Source organism: Quercus suber, unplaced genomic scaffold (assembly GCF_002906115.3).
Source record: "Quercus suber isolate HL8 unplaced genomic scaffold, Cork oak 2.0 scaffold_336, whole genome shotgun sequence".
Taxonomy (NCBI): domain Eukaryota; kingdom Viridiplantae; phylum Streptophyta; class Magnoliopsida; order Fagales; family Fagaceae; genus Quercus; species Quercus suber.
The window spans coordinates 304,657-325,199 of record NW_027069788.1 but is presented as its reverse complement, the minus strand read 5'-3'; the positions used below and the strand labels follow the sequence as shown (position 1 = coordinate 325,199).

Below are 20,543 nucleotides of genomic sequence, written 5' to 3'. Positions count from 1 at the left end.
CCACTCCCCTTCTTCACAGTACTTCAAACTCACATTATTGGGTATTCCATAGTCGACAATGAATTTGTTCATCATCTCGTCGGACTCAACCAACTTCTTAAACTTACCCATTCCCCAAAGATGACTAAAAGTTCTAAAAGAAGAAAAGGAGGAGTAAAATCAAGGAAATTTGGGGTCGCTAGAAAAAGAAGACTTACAGAAGTATGGCGATTCTCTTCAGGAAGAGTGCAAGTTGAACTAGACTTAAGTCATACGCATCAATGGTTGTAAGCGCGAAAATGATGAAACCAGGCGGTTCAAACAGGTACTTATACTCCCCCTTAGGTTCCCCAAATGTAACCGCTTATTCATAAAAGTAAGAGATCATACCGTTGAAAGTGGGAAACGTGGTACCGCCAAAATTTAATGTGGGCACCCATTAAGTCTTGAAACGCTAAAAACGCGCATCGGGCAGTCAAAAAGCCGCCAGCATTAACACGAACCGAAGTGGGATGACTCGTCTAGAGGGCCCGCAGGTATCAAAACCCTCCTCCTCGTCCGAGGGAACGTGCAGCAGGGTTTTGAGGGGCTATTGTGGGGCCCGTGGGCCTGATGGCCTCGGCCCATCGGATAGCAGGCCCAAGGCCCATGTCGATAAACACTGACTATTCAAGGCTAAATTCAGGAAAGCTTCTTTTCCCAATCCACGCCGAGGATCTCCTCATCCTCGGCCTGACAATGGTGATTTTCCGGAAAGACCAGACCCAAAGTAAGCTGTCACCCTCGCATTTAATGCATTCATCTAACCCCCCTGGCCGCATTAATGGGGATATAACCCCTTAGCAGGGCAACGTTGATCAGAGTGAACCACTCGAGTACTATTAAGGCCTCTGATGGGACGGACGGCCAGAAGAGAGGCAAATAAATGATCAACAGATGGAATAAGGAGATAGGAAGATGAAGACTATATAAGGAAAGCAAGTAAAGTAAAAATGGGGGAGGAAAAAAGAAAAGAAAAAGGCTTCCTCGGCCATGGGCCGAGGAGCATCCTCCCAGTTGTAAAGAAACTCTAAGTATCTTTTTATAAATGAGAGTTCATGCTTGATGAACGACGGCCAGCGCCTAAACCTTTAACCCACTCTCTATAAATTTATTGTTTGGGCTTGTTGGGCTGAAAACTCATCCAAACTCAGGGTCGATCCAAACTGAGTCCCTACAGATATAATATAATATATTTTAGAGGCTTTAGGCCATTGGAATTGCCTAAATACTTAATGGTTAAGCTGCCATTGGATGCAGCAAACTAATGAGTGGCAGAGAAAAATGGGTGAGCCTATGTGAAATTGCTAGGTAATTAATCATAATCTGCCACCATGGCCGGCTGTAGTATAAAAGCAAGTAAGGCGGTTGCCTAAGGCCTCCAAATAGAAAAAGGCCCCTAAATTTTATCCAATAGAGTGATTTTTTTTTTATTCTAAAAGTATTCATTAAGCCCGAATATTAGCCAATAAATAAAATTATATATTTTTATCAAATGAAAAACAAGAAAAATGTTGTGTCCATAATATTTTTCACAATAATTTCTAAGTGGTAGGTTGTTACTGCTTGTTATTGGTGGGAAAAGAAAAAGTAATTTCAGTGATGGATTCAAATTAGAACCAGTAACAACTTAATAATTAGAAATTGTTGTGAATATATCACTTTTCACCCAAAAAAAGAAAAAAAGAAAAAAAAAGAAAGAGCAATACACAAAGAATTTCATAACATTTTTCACAATAGTTGAATTGATAAATTTTTCTAATTTTTATCTAAGTCTGCCACTAACATTACATTTTTACTTACGATTACCAATTTGTCACATCAACAACTGTGAAAAGTTTTGTCAAATTTTTTTTTTTTGTCTATAGATTTTCTATATAAAAAAAAAAATCTACATGGTTAATTAGTAAGTTTTCATCTACAACAAATTAATAGAATTCAAGTAATATAATTTTTTTTATTTATCAAAAAAAGTCACATTTAAATATATAAAAAATCTCAAATCAGTTTTCACTTAAAACTTTTTTTTTTTTTTTTGGTTTCCCAACCGGTATCCGAGCCCACAGGGCCGACTAATCCGGTTTCGGAGCGGGTCCCGGGTTTAAGGTTTTAAACTCCTCCCAACGGGCTTGCGGGGGATCGAACCGTAGTTCTCCCTTCCAAGTCTAGCCCCTGGCACCACTAGACCAAGACACCGTTGGTGTTTTCACTTAAAACTTGCAAATGCATCAAGATGCGTCTGTCACAAATGATAGTTATTAAAAAAAAAAATGGCGTGGGAAAGAGAATGGTCCTAAAATTACTCCATTTGGATCACCATCGGTCCTCCATACACCGTAAAGTTAGGTGATTTGGTCATCATTTTTACCTTTTCGGTAGCAGCCAAAAACGAGTTTGATAAGTGGGGTAGCTGATACATTCCCAACAAAACAACAAATTCAAATGACATAGGCAGTCCATGAATTTTTACAGCTTGGGTCCCTATTAGCTTTGTTTGAACAGATGACAGTAACACTATATCCTGCCACTTTTCTCTTTTCTGTAACAAAAGGAGCAGTACTGTGTTTTATTTTTTCCACCCATTCTTGTTTAACCTATGGTTGGTGCAATTTTACAACTGAGTGCTCAAATCATGAATCATCAGCTAATATAATACTCAACCCCAAAAAGCTTATCATTATGGCATCTCACTCATACTTTCATTTCAACTCCACCACCATCCCCATTACTGTGTTTACACACTGTAAAGTGTAAAAAAACAAAATCTCATCTCTCTCTCTCTCTCTCAAAACATAAATAATGGAAAGTTCATTCATAATCAAATATTTCTTTATAAAAAAAACATTCTGAGATCCCTATCATCATGGTCTCATCAATAGTCACACCACCAACGCATGTAAACAATATTCTATCTTTAATTACCAAATACTAATATTCATATTCTTCTCAAAAAAAATAAAAAAATCGTACACATTCCTCTCTCTCTCTCTCTCTCTCTCTCTCTCTTATACAGTTGTCTATATATAATAGTAAATGAAGCAATTGAACAAAACAAAGACCAAAATCTGGGGAAAAATATTAAAGCCACGAAAGGACACCACCTCCCATTCGGTGTTTGTTTTTACCTTCCCTTCTCAAAAACTAACCAATTTTGGTTTTTTTTTTTTTTTTTTTTTTTGGTTTTTGCTTTGTCATCAGCATTCAACACTCGTTTCTCTTTCTCTTCCTCTCTCACACGGCAGTCACACAGTCCCAGTGCGTGTTGCCAGCAAACAACAATTACAAAGGTCGCAGCAGATAGATAGATAGAGATATATAGTTTATACAAAAACCAAAAAAAGAAACAAAGAAAAACCCTTTTTAATATTTTAGAGAAAGAAGAGGTGAGAGAGGACACGCACACAGACTCTCTCTCTGTCTCTCTCAATTTCTCGACGTTTATATAGCTTACTTCATTCATCGTTATCGTTTTTTTGGGATTGCTTAACTCTCTCTTAAAAAGAGTCAGAGAAGCTTGCTGTGTAAAACTTGTTCTCTCTCTCTCTCTGTCTCTGTTTAACAACAACAACATTCACAGACTTGCCACGGCAATCTGCACCGGCTCACCAAACGAATACACAAGACACAACAAGGTTAGTCCTGTTTTTTGTTATTTCCTTTAATGGGTTTCGTTTAGATTTAGATTTCTCCTTTTGTCTTTGTCCATTTCTATTCATCTCCAGATATCATATAATACACACAAAACACACACACACACACGCGCGTTCACAGACAGACACAGAGAGATAGAGAAGCAAAGTTGAAGCATTTCTCATTTTCTCTTACTTTGTTTTCCGTGCTGGTAAAAAATAAAAATCCGTTTGTTTTGATGTGCAATGTGTCCGCAGATTTCTGTCTCCAAACACGCATTTGCTGCTGTCTCTCACAACCCAGATGGTGAAATGCCCTTCTTCACAATAGGATTTGATCTCTCTCGCTTAGCTCAACCACAAAAGCAACACCGACTCACTGTTCTCAATCGCCTCCTTCACCTATACGCCATTTTCAATAATGGGTATCTCTCTTTTGCTTAACAAAATCCCAGCTTTATCTTATTCATCACCAGAAGCACCATCGCTGAATGCCCTTTTGAGTGATATTCAAGGTGTTCCACTATTGGAACTTTCTTCAATATGTATCAATTTGACGCTCTTTCTTGTGTTCCTCTTCATTGTCTCCGCTAGGCAGATATTTGTGTGTGTCGGTAGGATTCAATTTGTTAAGGATGATTCGGCTGCTGCAAATGCCAGCCCAATTAGGCGTAGTAGTGTAGACGGAGAAATCCGCGATGTTAGTATTGGTACTGGGTTTAAAGCTACAGTGCTTTGTTGTTTCTATGTGTTGTTTGTTCAAGTTTTCGTTTTGGGGTTTGATGGGGTTGCTTTAGTAAGAGAGAGTGTTAATGGGAAGGTTGTGGATTGGTTTGGTCTGTTGTTGCCAGCTGCACAAAGTTTAGCTTGGTTTGTGTTGAGCTTTTCGGCTCTGCATTGTAAATTCAAGGTGTCTGAGAAATTCCCATTGCTGTTGAGGGTGTGGTGGTTTTTTTCCTTTTTGATTTGTCTGTGCACTCTATATATTGATGGAAGACAATTCTTAGTAGAAGGTTCAAAGCACTTGTGTTCTCATGTTGTGGCAAATTTTGCTGTGACTCCAGTTCTTGCTTTCCTTTGTGTTGTTGCAATTAGGGGTGTTACTGGTATTCAAGTTTCTAGGAACTCTGATCTTCAAGAACCTTTGCTTCTTGAAGAAGAACAGGGTTGTCTTAAGGTTACTCCTTATACTGATGCCGGAATTTTTTCCTTGGCCACACTTTCTTGGTTGAACCCACTTCTTTCAATTGGCGCAAAGAGACCGCTTGAGCTTAAGGACATTCCCCTTCTTGCACCAAAAGATAGATCCAAGACCAATTATAAGATTTTGAAGTCAAATTGGGAGAAATTGAAGGCTGAAAACTCTTCCAAGCAGCCTTCTTTAGCTTGGGCAATTCTCAAGTCATTTTGGAAAGAGGCGGCTTGTAATGCTGTTTTTGCCGGTCTAAATACTCTCGTTTCATATGTTGGGCCGTACATGATTAGCTACTTTGTCGATTACTTAGGGGGGAAAAATACCTTCCCCCATGAGGGGTATATTCTTGCCGGAATATTCTTTTCAGCAAAGCTTGTGGAGACCTTAACAACCCGGCAGTGGTACCTTGGGGTAGACATTTTGGGTATGCATGTGAGATCAGCTTTAACAGCGATGGTGTATCGAAAGGGGCTCAGGCTCTCAGGCTTGGCAAAACAAAGTCACACCAGTGGAGAAATTGTAAACTACATGGCAGTCGATGTCCAGAGAGTGGGGGACTACTCTTGGTATCTCCATGATATATGGATGCTTCCTTTGCAAATCATTCTTGCCCTTGCAATTTTGTATAAGAATGTTGGAATTGCTTCTGTCGCGACATTGATTGCCACCATCATCTCCATTGTTGTTACTGTTCCTGTGGCAAAGATACAGGAGGATTATCAAGAAAAGTTAATGACTGCTAAGGATGAAAGAATGAGGAAAACCTCTGAGTGTCTAAGGAACATGAGGATTCTGAAGTTGCAAGCTTGGGAAGACAGGTATCGGGTTATGTTGGAGGAAATGCGGGATGTAGAGTTCAAGTGGCTACGGAAAGCCCTATATTCTCAAGCTTTTATTACATTTATTTTCTGGAGCTCCCCCATATTTGTTTCAGCTGTCACTTTTGGAACTTGCATATTGTTGGGTGGTCAGCTCACTGCAGGTAGTGTTCTTTCTGCTCTGGCCACTTTCAGGATCCTCCAAGAACCACTCAGGAATTTTCCTGATTTGGTGTCTATGATGGCTCAGACAAAAGTTTCTCTTGATCGAATTTCCAGTTTCCTGCTGGAGGAAGAGTTGCAGGAAGATGCCACCATCGTCATGCCGCGAGGCAGTACTAATGTGTCCATAGAAATTAAAGATGGTGTGTTCTGCTGGGACCCTTCATCTCCTACCTCAACATTATCAGGAATACAAATGAAAGTTGAGAGAGGAATGCGAGTTGCTGTTTGTGGTATGGTTGGTTCTGGGAAATCAAGCTTTCTCTCTTGCATCCTTGGGGAGATACCAAAAATCTCTGGTGAAGTACGTTTGTTTATCAAATTTCTAATTCTGTTTTCTGTCTCAGTTTTTCTTGGCTGCTGTTTTGTAAATCCTGTTATTAATAGCAGTTGAATATTCATAGTACTTGTTACTTTGATGTTCTTTTCAGGTAAGAGTATGTGGTACTGCTGCCTATGTATCCCAGTCAGCATGGATACAGTCTGGAAATATAGAAGAAAACGTTCTTTTTGGAAGCCCAATGGATAAAGCAAAGTACAAGAGTGTTTTACATGCTTGTTCACTGAAAAAGGATTTGGAACTTTTTTCGCATGGAGATCAGACCATTATTGGTGATAGAGGTATAAATTTAAGTGGGGGCCAGAAGCAACGAGTGCAGCTTGCTAGAGCACTGTATCAAGATGCTGACATTTATTTACTTGATGATCCTTTTAGTGCGGTTGATGCACATACTGGTTCTGAATTATTTAAGGTTAGACATAAATTTTGTCATTGTCATTAGTATTGCAGTTCATATGAATGGACTATGCCTAGAATAAAAATAATAATAATAATTGAACTGTGGCTAAATATATCATATGGAACTGCAGGATTACATATTGACAGCTCTAGCAACCAAAACTGTGATTTTTGTGACCCATCAAGTTGAATTTCTGCCTGCAGCAGATCTTATACTGGTATGAAATTGCCTTCACACTTCATTTTTATATGTTCCTTACGCATATAGAGTTCTGTGCTGGCATCTGTTTTGTGTCCGAGCGTGCAAGGTGGCATCTTGTGAAATTAATCTTGGAAGCTCCTCATGAGTGTCTACCCAGACTGGTAGTACATCAATTTGTTAGTTTTGAGGCTGCATGTCCATGTAGCTTCTGTTGCTAATTGCAAAATCCTCAGTTTATTTAATCTCTTCCCCCTTGTTTTAGTTTTCTTGTTTCTATTTTGTAAAACCCTATGTTTTGAGGTTTATGAGATGTATTTAATTTTTAACCTATAATTTATTAAAAAAAAAACCTAAGAAATTCATTAAAGTAAGTAGCTCAAGTTTTCTTTAGCTGATGTTATTGGTTGTCTGATCAAATATATTATTGTTCAAAGAAAAGGTCAAGTGAAGGAGACTTGGCAGAGAATAATAATACACTTTGAACTAAAGTATAGAAGAAATTAATGACAGGACCATATTGCAAAGCTGGCACAAATTTGCCAGAAGATGACTGACTAGATATATGTGATAAAATTGCATTTATATATTGTTTTTAGCATTATTTTTTAAATAAAAATGGGACTGTTTCTGCTTGTGTATTGATCCAATGTGAAGTTGGAGTTGAATGATTATGTGAATGAGCATATAATTCTATTAGTGTGATTCTTTTTTTTTTTTTTTGTATAATGATTTTACTAAAATGGAAGTTAGTTTATCATGGTAAAAAAAAAGGCTATTCCAACAATTATTCAATAGAAATTCAAGTGTTCTCCGCTTATTTTGATTCTTTGACTAAAAGCTCTAGCCCTCAAATAACCTTTGATATTTAGTATTTTGGTAAAAATATTGGAGCATGGTCAAAATCCAAGAGTTAAATAATTGTTGGCATTTTAGTAGTTTACTCTTTTGAGTCACTAAGCCTTTGTGGTTGCTTGACTTTATTACTGAAATTTTTTTTTTTTTTTTATTATTTTTTTTTTTTTTTTTCTGTTGTGGGTTTATAAATTAACACGAATGAGGTTTTGTATGCTTTAGCTTAAACATCCACCAGAGACTGTGATGTGATGGTACAGTCCTGAAAAAAGCTAACAAACAATTCTCTATATTTGTAGGTTCTTAAAGCAGGCCGCATTATACAAGCAGGAAAATATGATGACCTTTTACAAGCTGGAACTGATTTTAATACTTTGGTCTCAGCTCACCATGAAGCAATCGAAGCGATGGATATTCCTTGTCACTCAGAAGATTCAGATGAAAGCCCGTCTGTGTCTGAGTCCCTTGTACTTGGTAAAACATGTGTTACAGCTGGAAATGTTATTGGCAGTTTGTCAAAGGAAGTGCAAGAAGGTGTGTCGCCCTCGGACCAGATAGCAATAAAAGAGAAAAAGAAAGCAAAACGCTTAAGGAAAAAGCAGCTTGTTCAGGAAGAGGAAAGGGTAAGAGGAAGGGTCAGCATGAGTGTGTACTTCTCATATATGGCTGCAGCATATAAGGGCTTATTGATTCCACTCATAATTGTTGCACAAGCACTGTTTCAGTTCCTTCAAATTGCTAGTAATTGGTGGATGGCTTGGGCTAATCCCCAAACAGAAGGAGATCAACCTAAAGTTAGTCCTATGGTCCTATTAGTTGTTTATATGGCCTTTGCTTTTGGAAGCTCTTGGTTTGTATTTGTTAGAGCTGTTCTGGTAGCTACGTTTGGTCTGGCAGCTGCACAGAAATTGTTTCTGAATATGCTTAGAAGTGTGTTTCGAGCACCAATGTCTTTCTTTGACTCTACTCCAGCTGGACGGATCTTGAATCGTGTAAGTTGCTTGATTTCACTTGAAAAACATATGCAACTTGAAATTTTTTTCTCTTATGTATCTGTCTATCTCTCTATATAATATTTATTTCTATTTTTCTTTGATCTTCCCTTTGTTCACATTATCTAATGTCACAGATTATTCATGACATTGCAGGTGTCAGTTGATCAAAGTGTCGTGGATCTTGATATTCCTTTTAGACTTGGTGGGTTTGCTTCAACGACAATTCAGCTTATTGGCATTGTTGGTGTTATGACAACGGTTACCTGGCAAATTTTGCTTCTTGTTGTTCCTATGGCCATTGCCTGCTTGTGGATGCAGGTGAATTTTTCTCTTTTTGCTCCCATTTTTGTAATATCAGGCTCCTTTTTCTTTTTGTTTCAAATGAAAGGGAAAGAAATTGCTAAATTGTTAGCTTCCTTCTCAAGCACTTTTCCATTCTCATTATTTCCAATAACCAGTGTGTATATAGTTCAGTTTTCAAATTTTTAAACACATAATTTTAATTCCAAAGATGGTCTGCATCAATGTGCATTGAACATCTTATGCTATTAAAAATCTCAAATATTATGCATCTTTTGATCAATTCACCTTACACCTTATTTCTTCTTCCTCTTTTTTTTTTTCCTTTTCCTTTTTCTGCTTGTATACACAATACTTACCATGTTAATGGTCCATTCCGCCAGTCTTGTGAAAGTTAATATTCCACTTAATTGTTAGGGAAGCACTTCTTTGATTTAATTTGAAGCAAATATGAACCCTCTCACTAATTACTTCAGACTTGGAAGTGGTGATTTGAAAATTCTGAATCTTATTTAATGCCATTTACCAAAAGGAGTACGTAACTTATATTAGCATATCTCTGGCATGGCAGAAATACTACATGGCTTCATCAAGGGAATTGGTTCGCATTGTCAGCATCCAGAAATCTCCAATTATCAATCTTTTTGGTGAATCTATTGCTGGAGCAGCAACAATAAGAGGCTTTGGACAAGAAAAAAGGTTCATGAAGAGGAACCTTTTCCTTCTTGATAGTTTTGCTCGCCCATTCTTCTGCAGTCTCGCAGCTATTGAATGGCTTTGCCTACGAATGGAGTTACTCTCAACTTTTGTATTTGCTTTCTGCATGGTTTTACTTGTGAGCTTTCCACATGGGAGTATTGATCCAAGTAAGTATATTGCCTCTCCCATCCTCGAATTCCTCTGACTATTCTTATGAGAAAAATTCTGTATGAGTGTGGAGTGACATGTCCAGTGAAATAATAAGGTGAAAATGTTTTGATGTGCCATTTCCTGCATTTAAAGCATACACTCCAGACAGAAAAAACCTGCTGGTAGTTGGCGTAATGGGACTATTAATTTCCGCAATGTGGTATTTTTTACCATTCGGACTTTACACCGCCAACCTATTGAGAGCCCTCAATTGTCAAAAACTAACTTTGCACATGATATTTCCTTTTCCTTTTCCTTTTCTAATTTATTCAGTTTGTGTTGACTTGTGTTTTCGGCATGCCACTTCAATGCTTTTTAAGTCACAAAATGTTCTTTGTGCACATGTATGGTAGCTTAAGATTACTGATTTGTGTTCGTCATATTTAACTTTGGTCTTGGGGAGGCAACTGATGAAAAATTACTTGATTTTTGAAAATAATAATGGAAGAGTAAAATGTGAGATGGAAGTTCCAAAGTAGGTACCTGATCAAATGCCTTAATTTTTGATAATATACTTTTGCTAAGCATGGTTGCTTCTTCTCTGTAGGCATGGCAGGACTTGCTGTGACATATGGCCTTAATTTGAATGCACGCCTATCGCGATGGATACTTAGCTTTTGCAAGCTTGAAAACAAAATTATTTCCATAGAAAGGATTTATCAGTACAGCCAAATTCTTTGAACTAATAACTTATTTTTTTCCCTTGGGGTCCTGCTGGTTTGATAACACACAACACGCACCTTCATTCCATGTGTTTGTGTATCAATGTGTTGGATGGAGCAGCAATAAGTGGAGCAGACTCAGCTGGTTCGGTTTTGGGTAGTCTTCTGTCCTTGCTGCTTTGACTTGGTTCTCAGGCATGCATGGCATCCATTTTAAAAATCTGGTATGCCACTTGACCGTGATGAATACTCAGCTACCAATTTGAAAAACATTGATGATTTATCCTCTAATAGTCGCATTGGAGTATCAAACTCTGCAACTCGGCCTGCAAAATTATCAAAACAAGTTTCATGAGCAAAGAACGTGTGTGCATTCCCCCAACCTTAAATGCCAACCAGAAACAGAAAACAGAAGCCACAGAAAAATCAGGTAGTGGAAATTAATATTAAGATAATTCAGAATCATGCCCTGTCAGACCCAATTCCAAAGGGTTTCAAGGAGTTCAGATTTACTTTTAGTTTCCTGTGTCAATTTGGGAAATAAACAATTGATCATGTATCTACAGTAATAGGAGCAATAATAGCTGCATCCAGTGCAAAAAAGGACAGTCAAATCATTGGAAGGCCATAAGCACATGAAAAACTTTCTGAAATTAATCTCCCGTCAAAACTCATATTATTGAAGTTACTTTTAGTTATCTGAATAAAATCTCTTATGCATGGATTATGATTGAATAAAGTGAACCAGACCACCAATAAGGCTATCACAATCTGGGCGTGGTGGACTTGGTGGGGGCATAATCTACAGCAATATGCCTAAATTTTGCTTTACATTCATATGTATGGATAGTTCAAAAAAATTTCTATAGGAAAACCCTCTTACAACCAAATTGGAAGATCGTAGTATAAAATGAAACAAATGTAATGGATACAGTTTTTAATGATCTTGTAACACTTCCAAGTATGCACCCTTTTCCAGCCACATTTTCCATATAACATTCTTAACCCTTCCTTAACAGATACATCTACCAATGGAATGTATAAAAACCACGATGAAAACTGAACATTTAGATATATAACCTAACCTATATGAAATACCACTTGAGTTCATTAGTACTAATCACAAATGTCACACTGAGGCTAGACCTATATGTTGCAATGAATTAATAAGTTCAGAGTTAAACTTTACATACCATCACTGAGTACCAGAACTAGATCACTGTCAATAACAGTTGGAATACGGTGTGCAATTGTGCATACAGTACAATTCTTAAACTCAGTTCGAAGAATCTTCTGGATGAGATTGTCAGTGGCTGAATCAACTGATGCTGTTGCTTCATCAAGCACCAGTATCCTTGCCTGCTTAAGCAAAGCCCGACCCAAGGACACAAGTTGCCGCTGACCCACGCTCCAGTTATCTCCATTTTCAAGCACTGCAAAACAAAGTACAGCCGATCAATCACACATAACTCCAAAGGCTTAGTGAAAGAGAGAAATTTACAACATAATTATAGTAGGTGATATCTTGCCACATACCCGGTGCATCAAGCTTTTGCTCCTTAGCACGGATTATCTCTCCAAGTTGAGACTTATCAAGTGCCTGTGCCAAATCAAAATACACCAATTAGTCAGGGGCATATTATCATACATAATCACTATTTATTTTAAATTATTTTATAATCTATTATAATTTTTGGTTTTCTTATATAAACTTGGTCTTACACGATGTGCATTTGCGGGTTTGAGTCCAGGAATCAGCCTCTCCCAAAATAAAATTGGGGGTAAGGCTGCTTATCAATCACCTTTCCCAGACCCCGCAAAAATGGGAGCTTTGTGCACTGAGTACGACCTTTATTTTGAAATATTTTCTTTTGTTTACATATGATTCTTGAATAAGCTGTGCTTCACAGATGAATGAAACAATATAAACTTCAAAAAAAAAAAAAAAAAAAAAAAAGCACAACGGAATTTTCTTGATTATCAAACTTCTTAGAACCTTTCTGAAATTCAGAGGGTGAAAAAAAGAAAAAGGAAAAAAAAAAGGAATGTGAATTAAAGTCGATACTAACCTGCCAAATTTCATGATCTGAATGCTCTTCAAGGGGATCAAGATTGTTCCTAATGGTACCTTCAAATAAGGTAGGATCCTGAGGTATGATACTCAGACGACTACGAAGTTCATGGAGGCCAATTTTTGAAATATCAATGTTGTCTATAATGATCCTCCCACCTTCTGGTTCAATTAATCGAAACAAAGCCTGGATCAAAGTAGATTTACCACTTCCAGTACGCCAACAATTCCAATCTTCTTTCCACCAGGAAATTTACAGGTTACATCATGAAGAACCACAGGCAGATTCTCCTTATAACGAACCTACATAGGGAAAAGGGGGGGGGGGGAGAGAGGGAGAGAGAGGAAGGAATAAAAAAGGGAAAACATCAGCAACAAAGTTCAAATGCCAAGAAACCTTTATCTCAATTTTGAAAAAGCACAAGCATGTCAAGGTCAAACTGAACTGCAAACCTTTAAGTCATTCATTTCAATTGTTCCATTCTCAGGCCATGAGGATGGAGGTCGAGAGTCCTCAATAATCGCTGGGGCTTCTCCTGGTGATTTTGAGTTAATTCATCCCTTAAGCATAACTAGGGAATGCATGCATGGTTGGCATGCTTTGTAACACAAAAAATAAGTGGGGTTGGTAGAGGTAATAATAATTACACGAAAGAGAAAATGGGCAAGAAATTAGTGTTCAATAATGTAGTGTTTAGACTGAAGCAGGAGGCTGTTATTTAGTTAGGGAATTTGTAGAGCTGAACTAGTCAATGTCAATCCCACAATTTCTAGTGAAAATGCAATTTAGATCAAGATGTTAGACTCAGAATTCAATTAATTTTTTCTATCATGTTCATTGTCTCTTGTTTTCATATTCAAGTCTGGTAAATGTAGAAGCCTTTTTTTTTTTTCTTTTTTTCTTTCTTTTTTTCCACAGAAAAGAAAAAAAAATGTAATAACTTGGTTACACTGAATCCCCCTTAATCCAACTACAAATTGCCTTCACAGTACGAGAGGGATGATATTCGTTGTGTTTATGTTAAATAGAGTGATCCCTTCATTGTTCATGTGGTGGAGCATACTCTTACTCTTCCCCATAGCTTCTTTTATTCTCTTTATATTTTCTCAAATATATGGAAAAATAGAGAATGTTTTTAAATATGCATCTGCAATAGGTTGACTATTTTTCTTGGATGTTCCTTCTAACTTCCAATCCCATCCCACAAGGAACAGCTTTGAACAATGTTTACGTGCCATCTTTGAATCTCATTGCAGAACTGATTCCTCTTTTAATAAAGGATTGTACCTCCGGATGCCCCTCCTTTTTCATATTTTGTTAAATCTTATTTATATTTTCCTGGTTTCTTTCTTATCTTTTCTTTTCTCAGAATATGGAAAGTATATAAAAATTTTAGATTTGCATTTGGAATAGGTAAATTTTCCGACTCACACACACCCAAAAGGCCCAGTTTATGGGTACATATGTGTGAGCTATGAAAGTGAATATTTTCCAGTTTGATGTTTTTAGGGACAAGTACTATATTCTGATGCATAGAAGAACTTGAGGTTCTAGTTGTAAAAAATAAGGGAGTTGCAGGTTTGAACAGTGGCAAGCCTGCCCAGGTGACCCCACGGCCCACGTGATAACACAATTATAAGTGGTGCAAGAAAAATGACCACACTAGCAAATCATTTTTTACATTGCAATTGAGGGAGAGGGAGAGGTTCTAGTTGTACCTACCATCTTATATAAGGGCCTAGTACTAGAATTTCAACGTCTACTTTTCTTTGGATATGAAATTTAAAAGAAAAAAAAAAAATAGTGGCTGATATGGAAGCTTTACTTGGATGGAGATGCATGCATATCTGTTTAATAAACTTGGCTGTTTCACCTTTCATTCAAACCGTACTTGGTTTGGGTTGGGATGGACAAGACTATGCCATTTGTAGAGCGGAGCCTACTCTTCTTTACTAACAACAAATATGTATAGCAGCGATTGACACACATCCAACCTACCCTCCAAAAATTTCATGACCGAACAGTCATTGTCTTCTTCAAACTCATGACGTTTTAAGAGAGAGAGAGGAAAAAATAAACACGTTTCTTTCTCAAATCCAAATTTTCATTGATATACAGTCACTTTCATGTTGGCTTAATATGTGAAAGTTGTCGGTAATCATCTGGACACAAACCACCGTCGCTGCTGGTATCAGCACAGTCGGCAGTTGACAACTCATGTATATATAATATAACAACAATTAAACTTGGTTTGTGTTTAGTTTCATTCCTAAAAACACTGTCAAAAAATATTTTCTAGTGTTTAGTTGTGTTTCTAAAAAGTTATGGAAAACATTTTTTCTACCATTTTTCTGCATTTTCTCATCTCCTATATGTATATATATATATAAAAGGAGAATTTTAGATTTAAAAAAGAAAAAGAAAAAGAAAAAGCATGATCAGCTGCCAGCCGAGGTGGTTTGCAAACGGATACAGGGGACATTGGTGGAGGAAGGAGGTTTGGTTGATGAATTTTTGATGAGACGAAAAATGTTTTATGATAAATAAAAGTGTGAATCATTTTCTGCTAGAAATGCCTTTATTTTACAGTCAACTAGAAATTATACAATTTCAATCGCCCCAAACACTCGTAAAAGCAGAAAATATTTTTCAGAAATTAATTTCAGTCAAATCAAACATAGCTTTAATTCCAAAATTTTATGATTGGATATAATTTCTTAAAGAATCGTCTTTTTTTTTTCTTTTTTTTTTGGCTGAGATCTTAAAAGAATAGTCAAGAATCTAGATCAACTACATGTAATAAGGGACATTAACGTATATGTGTCTCTATAGTGAATTCATTTGTAATAAAGTAAATAATTTTTTTGCCAATGACAAGTTATGTATGGGTCAAATATCGGATCATTAAGAGAATTGGAAAAGAAAGATTCATCAAAAGAGAGATTCAAGATTCTGGAAGATTTACCAAAGATTGGACCTATAGTTTCATTATAAATAATTTTATAATTAATTAAATATAAATAAATAGATCAAATATGAAAAAAAAATAGCAAAAATTATAAAGATAAAGCATTTATGAATATTTTTCAAGTGAATGTCTTTAATATAGCACAATTTCATTCTCATTAATAGAGTTGCTAATTGCTATAGAAATACTAATAAATTAAATTGCGCTAACATGATTAATATATAGTAAATCCAAAGAAGAAAAATAGAGGATAATAAAACACTACAAATTACAAAGACTGTCAAATCAAAATGTTCAATAATGTAGGGTTCAATTTTAGGCGCACTAAATTAATAATGTAAGCTAATTTAATCAAGTAAATTAATAAAGACTGTCTTGTCATATGCAATGTACATGACTCATTGGGTTTGTTGAATTAAGTGAGTTATGTGCATTTCATATGATAAGAGACGTGTCATCTTTCTATTAGTAGTTGGAGTCCAAGGTTTCAAACATGTTTAGAGCCAAGCTTTATTGTTTGTATAAAACTATAATAGACGTGGAAGGGTTTGTGAGATCTTTCACAATTTCATACTAGTCTTTCCAATTAATGTGTATGGAAGTGCCTTTCAGAGGCCCTTTCGGCACAACTAGGCCATCGTCGTAGACGTGGAGAAGTCAACATATTTTAGAAGTACAAGAGCTTTTAGATGATCTCCCATGAGATGAAAACCATCACTAACATTTCCTTGAGAGATTAGGCAAATATGCTTCAGAGAGGTTATAATAGCTTCAACAACAAACTGATTCCCCACTAGATTCAACAATTAGTAGGAGCAGTCACTAAACAAGACCTGAGTAGCAAAACCGCATAACGCTCATGAACAGTGTCTGTTGTTTATGGAACTTCTACATAATATCCAAGAATGATATTCAGATTAAGATTTTATCAGTCACATATGGCACAACTTGTTATCCTTTACCAAAATCTTATTTCTAAAACCAAGCAGCAAGCTATCAACAGAGGGGAGAGATTCTAATCTGAGACTGTTGTTTGAAGGGGCAGAGTGCTTACAACTTCCTTAGTTTCAGAACTTCTCTCTGCAACAATCTTTGACATTCCAAACATCTGAAATTGAATTTCAACTACATGATTAAAAAAAAAAAAAAAAAAAAAAAAAAAAAGAAAAAGCATGATCAGCTGCCAGCCGAGGTGGTTATGTGCATTTCATATGATAAGAAGACGTGTCATCTTTCTATTAGTAGTTGGAGTCTAAGGTTTCAAACATGTTTAGAGCCAAGCTTTATTCTTTGTATAAAACTATAATAGACGTGGAAGGGTTTGCGAGATCTTTCACAATTTCATACTAGTCTTTCCAATTAATGTGTATGGAAGTGCCTTTCAGAGGCCCTTTCGGCACAACTAGGCCATCATCATAGACGTGGAGAAGTCAACATATTTTAGAAGTACAAGAGCTTTTAGATGATCTCCCATGAGATGAAAACCATCACTAACATTTCCTAGAGAGATTAGGCAAATATGCTTCAGAGAGGTTATAATAGCTTCAACAACAAACTGATTCCCCACTAGATTCAACAATTAGTAGGAGCAGTCACTAAACAAGACCTGAGTAGCAAAACCGCATAATGCTCATGAACAGTGTCTGTTGTTTATGGAACTTCTACATAATATCCAAGAATGATATTCAGATTAAGATTTTAACAGTCACATATGGCACAACTTGTTATCCTTTACCAAAATCTTATTTCTAAAACCAAGCAGCAAGCTATCAACAGAGGGGAGAGATTCTAATCTGAGACTGTTGTTTGAAGGGGCAGAGTGCTTACAACTTCCTTAGTTTCAGAACTTCTCTCTGCAACAATCTTTGACATTCCAAACATCTGAAATTGAATTTCAACTACATGATCAGCAACAAACACAAACAGTTGAAATTGAATTTCAACTAAACAATAAGTAACAAGCAAAGACGGGTAACGCAAGGAGGATGCAGTTGAAAGGGGTAAAAATAAAAAGACCTTTTGGATAGTCTTCTTAAAGCAAGATTTGTGTTCATCCATAGATGCATTGATGAACTCATCGATGTGGTCCTTCACATCCTCCAGGAATGTGGCTTGCTCATTCTTCTTCTTTCGACATGAAGTGATAGGTGGTGGGGATGTGGCAGAAGGTGAAGTCTGCTTTTCAGCTGGACTTTTCTGTGTTTCCATCCTCAATATTATACCTGACACCAAAGTGAAGTTACTCCGGATTAACACACAGAATTTAGTTTAAGAGTTTAAAAAGATGAAACAAACAAGCAACTTTGCTTAATAACCATCCATCACCCTAAACTAAACTGCAACCACATCAAGCCACCCTATTCATATACTCATTTCAATAAGAAAACATCACAGAAATCTTGCATTACACTGTTAATCCATACTTCTCAATAAAAAAAGATTGTACCCAATGCACAAAACTACTTTTATAGGGTTTAAAGAGAGGTGATTAGTAGGCAATCTACCTCCAATTATTTTTTACAAAGGTCATTCCAAAGACTCGAAATCCCCGTCATTTTGGATACAAGGCACTTGCTATCGAACCAAGGCCCAAGCTCTATTCTAAGATGCACAAGTACAGGTATGTTTATGGGTATAATACGATACGACAATTCCTGAAAAACTAGGATACGATACGGCGGAGATATGTGTATTAATTACTTATTAAATATTTTAATTATATTTTTTACACATTGTTAAGCATTTATTTTTCATATATTGTTAAGCATATATCAATTTAATAGCAATAATGGATAATAAAGCGACTTCATGGCCATTAAATGATGTTTAGAATATAAACTAAGATCCAAAAGGATAAATAAAAGATAATTAGATAAGTGTTCAATATTGAAACCAATATATAAAAAATTTAAATAAAAACTCTTACAAGTTTCGGCTCTCTCTCACTATCAAGGTAAATTTAAATAAAAACTCTTACAAGTTTCGGCTCTCTCTCACTATCAAGGTATGAAAAGTTATCAGATACAGGTATTTGAGCAAAAACGGAGTATCCGTGCATCCTAGCCTCTATTTTCCATACTTCACAACAACAACAACAACAAAAAATACTACATTATGGGGCTTTTGTGTTTATAAGGAAATGGTACCCACTACCCAATATGATCAGTATTTTCAAGTTTTTTTTTTTATTATTATTAAACTTTATCATTCCTTCATAAATATAAATAAAAATTTAAGATTAATACACTTCAAATAAACAATCTTGATCATAGTGGCTAGCCCTATCATTGAAGAACCCCAACAACAGTATCAGTAATACACGACACAAAAAATATAAAACTTCCATATCTACAAGAATGCTATCTATACGAATAATTCATCAACTATTGGAAATACGCAGATTAATTTAACTAAATTGACAACAAAATATTTGTGAATACATCATGATATATATATTAATTTTTTGATGTAGAAAGTAAATACAAACAATTATCAAAAGCCTTAGAAACATATCTGAAAACATGTTAAGAAAAAATAACTTGCAAAATCAGAAAGAGAGAGGCCCACCGATAGGTTTTTTCGGCGACTGAGACGAGCTCCGGCGTCCGGCGGTGGTTTTTTTCTTCTCTTCTTTTGCTCAAATCTGTTCCGCCCAAAACTCTTCGTGAATGTTCTTTTTCGTTTTAAAGTTTTAGCTTTATAATTTGGATAAATTGCAAAACACAACCCTATGATTTTGGAAAGTTTTGAGGTTGATTTGTAATTTTAAAAATTTGTGCTTGTGGCTTGGGGTTGGGCTTAGGTTTAATTGTTTCAGGTTGGGCCGAAGAAGCTTTTGGAGGGATTGAAGTAGCAAATTTTGGGAGTTTGCAGTGAGGTTGTTCACAGGAAATCAAATCACTGCCAGAGGGCTGGGATTTTCGGGTAATGAAGCAGAGGAGGTTTTTGCTTCAGAAAATGATAGAAACGCAAATAAATGCACAATTTTTGTTACAACTTGCTACGTGACAAGTTATGATAAAAGTTGTGAATTTATTTGTGTTCCTACAATTTACCTGTGCATAGATTAAAACTTGGACTACAATGCACTTAAGGAACTATATCATGCCCATTAATTAATAGAAATTAACTTGACTTCTAAATAATTCACATGTATAACCTTTTTTCTATAGAAAAAATCACATGTATGACTTGATAAAAATAAAGGACCAAATATGACAAAGTAATTAGACCAGGATAAAAACTTGACACATAATTTGCAAAAATCAATTAAAATCCTTAATCAAATAGATGCTCAAGCCTCAATAGCATGCTTGATTAAAAAGTCCCAAAATGGTAACAGTTTTCCATGAAAATCGTACTATAAATTTAGCACGCATTACATAGAAAATTATATACTTTTTTCATAGTTAAAATGCAAAGTGAGTAATTTCTTTAATTAAGAGATATCTCACCTAATTCAAATTTGATATTCACCCATGAGCAATCAAATTACACAGAATTTTATGGGCTTAAATATAAAATTGAAAGTAAATAATTAATCCAATCATAGTTAGATTTCAATTAAAACTCAATTAAATTTAGCCAATTGCATGAAAATTTATGAAAACCAATAAAAAGAATGAGATTTAACCATTAAAACCATGAAATCCTTTAATTTAGGGTTAAAACCTCTATCAAAATTTTGTGTAGGACAAAATATGATATCAACAAATCATATAACTATTAAGAATCAGATTAATGTCATCCTCCATTAAAGTTTAGGAATAGACAATGATAATAATTATTGACAGAAATGGATGGTAGGGTTGGGGATGGCAATATTTACCTAATCCACGGGTACTTGACCCTAATGGGGTGGGTTTTACTCGACCCGTGAAACATTAAGGGCGAGTTTGGGTTTTAATAAACCAACACGTAGCGGGTTCGGGTCGGGTGTGAGTATTATGCAAACTCGACTCG

The 20,543-nt window shown here is 36.0% G+C and overlaps 2 protein-coding genes and 1 pseudogene across 2 annotated transcripts; 1 reads left to right on the top strand and 2 right to left on the bottom strand.

Annotated features, from left to right (window-relative positions):
• Window positions 1–3,071: 3,071 nt before the first annotated feature.
• On the top strand, window positions 3,072–10,560 carry LOC136061632 (ABC transporter C family member 5). The gene is made up of 8 exons (XM_065759639.1): window positions 3,072–3,650; window positions 3,906–6,186; window positions 6,314–6,634; window positions 6,753–6,839; window positions 7,975–8,667; window positions 8,824–8,988; window positions 9,542–9,836; window positions 10,427–10,560. Exons 2-8 carry the CDS (start codon window positions 4,069–4,071, stop codon window positions 10,558–10,560), a joined length of 3,813 nt encoding a protein of 1,270 aa, XP_065615711.1. The 5' UTR covers window positions 3,072–3,650; window positions 3,906–4,068.
• On the bottom strand, window positions 10,556–13,692 carry LOC136061622 (ABC transporter C family member 5-like; annotated as a pseudogene).
• Window positions 13,693–17,120: 3,428 nt separating this feature from the next.
• Window positions 17,121–19,497, bottom strand: LOC136061631 (uncharacterized). The gene is made up of 3 exons (XM_065759638.1): window positions 19,149–19,497; window positions 17,598–17,803; window positions 17,121–17,462 (listed from the first exon to the last, which is right to left on the bottom strand). Exons 2-3 carry the CDS (start codon window positions 17,787–17,789, stop codon window positions 17,370–17,372), a joined length of 285 nt encoding a protein of 94 aa, XP_065615710.1. The 5' UTR covers window positions 17,790–17,803; window positions 19,149–19,497; the 3' UTR covers window positions 17,121–17,369.
• Between the last annotated feature and the right edge of the window lie 1,046 nt (window positions 19,498–20,543).